This window comes from Gadus morhua, chromosome 22 (genome assembly GCF_902167405.1).
Source record: "Gadus morhua chromosome 22, gadMor3.0, whole genome shotgun sequence".
NCBI classification, from domain to species: domain Eukaryota; kingdom Metazoa; phylum Chordata; class Actinopteri; order Gadiformes; family Gadidae; genus Gadus; species Gadus morhua.
This window is the reverse complement of record NC_044069.1, coordinates 13,383,204-13,385,703: the sequence shown is the minus strand read 5'-3', so window position 1 is coordinate 13,385,703 and position 2,500 is coordinate 13,383,204. Positions and strand designations below refer to the sequence as shown.

General features: G+C 53.3%; 1 protein-coding gene across 1 annotated transcript in view; it reads right to left on the bottom strand.

Annotated features, from left to right (window-relative positions):
• heyl (hes related family bHLH transcription factor with YRPW motif like) overlaps positions 1-2,500 on the bottom strand; it is a 4,659-nt gene that overhangs the window by 284 nt on the left and 1,875 nt on the right. The window contains exons 2-5 of the mRNA XM_030348067.1: positions 1,455-1,521; positions 1,231-1,314; positions 1,045-1,126; positions 1-868 (exon numbers count right to left, since the gene is read on the bottom strand). The exon at positions 1-868 is cut by the window's left edge and continues 284 nt beyond it. Coding sequence (XP_030203927.1) covers positions 114-868; positions 1,045-1,126; positions 1,231-1,314; positions 1,455-1,521 — 988 coding nt within the window. The 3' untranslated portion in view covers positions 1-113. The remainder of the gene's footprint in view (positions 869-1,044; positions 1,127-1,230; positions 1,315-1,454; positions 1,522-2,500) is intronic.

The following is a 2,500-nucleotide window of genomic DNA, read 5'->3' as shown; positions in this document are numbered from 1 at the left end:
CCGTCTTTCCCCCTGATATGGCTTTTGAGTCCCTCGAAGCTTCGAGACGTATTGTTCCTCTCTCAGCCCTGCTGCGGAGCGCAGAGAGAGCGAGATTGTACGCGTGGGCACCGTCAGAACGCCCCGATCTCCGTACTCCACTTCACCGACTTGGCCGAGCCGTTGGGGCCCCTGCGATGGGCCGTGGGAGACCCCATGGGCGCGAAGGGCCTGAAGGAGACCTGCTGTGGAGTGGAGGAGGAGGAGGAAGAGGAGGAAGAGGAGGACACAGAGTAGGCGGAGGAGAAATTGGAGGAGGGAGGGGTGAGGAGGAGAGGCGAGGCGGAGGAGGAGGAGGAGGAGGAGGAGGAGGAGGAGGAGGAGGAGTGGGGGGACTGCTGCTGTCCGCGGTGGGCCGGGGACGGGGGGAGGGGAGGGGAGGTCGGCAGGGAGCTCAACGCCCGGCGCGGCGCCGGCAGGCCGGCGGGGGGCATCAAGTGGGGGGGCGGCCCGTGCTGGCAGCCGGCCATGGGGCCGAGGCGGTGGGAGGCGGGCGACGGGTAGCCCCCCAGCAGGGCCAGCTCCCGGCGGCCCATGTGGAAGGGGGTCGGGGGGCAGACGGGCGAGGGGGAGGCGGCGGTGATCTGGGGGAAGGAGGCCCAGGGCCAGGGGGGGAAGGGCAGGGCGGCGGGAAGCGGGTGGGACTGCAGGAGCAGAGGGTCCAGCTCGCTGGCACAGTGGGAGAGGTGGGAGACCAGGCGGGCCCCCACGGGGTCCGGGGACTCGGCGCCCGCCTCCATGGAGCTGAGGTACCGGACCACCTCCCCGACGCACTCCCGGAAGCCCAGGGTCCTGTAGTCCACCGCCAGGGCCCTCGCATCAAAGTACCCTGAGAGAGAGAGGGAGAGAGAGAGAGAGAGAGAGAGAGAGAGAGAGAGAGAGAGAGAGAGAGAGAGAGAGAGAGAGAGAGAGAGAGAGAGAGAGAGATAATAAAGCACACGTTACTCAAAGCAGGTTAAAGGACAATTTCCATTCCATGGAAAACGACAGGAAAATCCGTCTCACCTTTCCCTCCCATGGCGTGTAAGAGTTTGAGGTGGTCCACGGTCATTTGTAGAATCTCAGCCTTCTCCAACTTAGAAGAGCCCTGAAATGGTTATTACAAAAAACCTTCAATGTTGCAGGATTTGATGAAATTCGATTATTTCAAAACTAAAGATCTCCATATTGTCTTTTGAGTTCTTATTTTACCTGTTTCTCAAAGGCACTTGGCACCAGTCTCCTGAGCTCTGACAGGCTGTGGTTGATCCGGTCTCTGCGTCTCTTCTCTATAATCTACGCAAACGAGGGACAAAGACGACGAGAACTGTCAGAAAACATCCAGGAGACGATCACGACATGGAGGCAAGAATCGAGAGGAATTCGTTTAAGGAAGAAAAAAATGGGGCCTGAAAAAACCAAAGCACTTCACTTACCCCTCTCCTTTTCTTGCGAGCCAAGATCTGAGAAGAGCTTCCAGGGGACATGGACCCGGTGACAGGGCTGTACGGACAGGCAGACAGGACGGACAGACAGATAGAGACGGAGACAGAGAGACAAGAGCAAAGATGAGACGGGGTTTAACAAAGAAGAGAGATGTTTAACTTTGATGCCCCTGCATCTTGTAGTTGTTACGTCCTCTTAATATGACACAGAATGAAGATCATCTTTGCTCAATTTTAGATTTTCGTTTTGAAGAGAGTCTGGCAGAGGGGGTGGAATCAATGACTTTCAGTTTTTGGTTTTTCAAGTTTAAAAAAATAAATAATCTCCCTGTTCCGTTAATGCGTTTCTGGACATTAGTCCCACTCAAATGACATACTGCTCTTCCATCCAAGCGGAGGAGCTTTTAAAGACAGATGATTGCTATGGCCGCGGGGCGCGATGCCTTCGCTCACATGGGGCTTCCCAGTGTGTGTGCAGCACGCACGGCTTACACTGCCCAGCCTCTCAATGTGGATCGTGTTTGTTTGCGAGCACTCGCCTTACGGTTCTTGAAAGAGCCTGACAGCTAGGGGTCTCTTTCAAACCGCCGCACCAAAGGCTCTATTGCGTTTCTATTAGATTTTAACATCGGGGGCCCTGCCAGCAGAGCAGCGTGTTTTTGTTTAGCTTCATGTTTGATGGCATTGATCCTCCCCTGTCTTCTGCGTGTGTGTGTGTGTGTGTGTGTGTGTGTGTGTGTGTGTGTGTGTGTGTGTGTGTGTGTGTGTGTGTGTGTGTGTGTGTGTGTGTGTGTGTGTGTGTGTGTGTGTGTGTGTGTGTGTGTGAATATGATCTGTTGTGTCAAAGTGATGTAAACAAAACAAAGAATCATACAAATGAATAATTAATAAAAAGCTCTTTGCCTTTCGCAATTTCGTTCAAGTTGGCTGTATGGCGTTAATTATTTTTTGTTCTTAATTTAGTGCATAAATTATTTTGTTTGCCATGGATTGAGATTTTATGCAAAAATATATATTCGTTGGTCATAATTGAGATT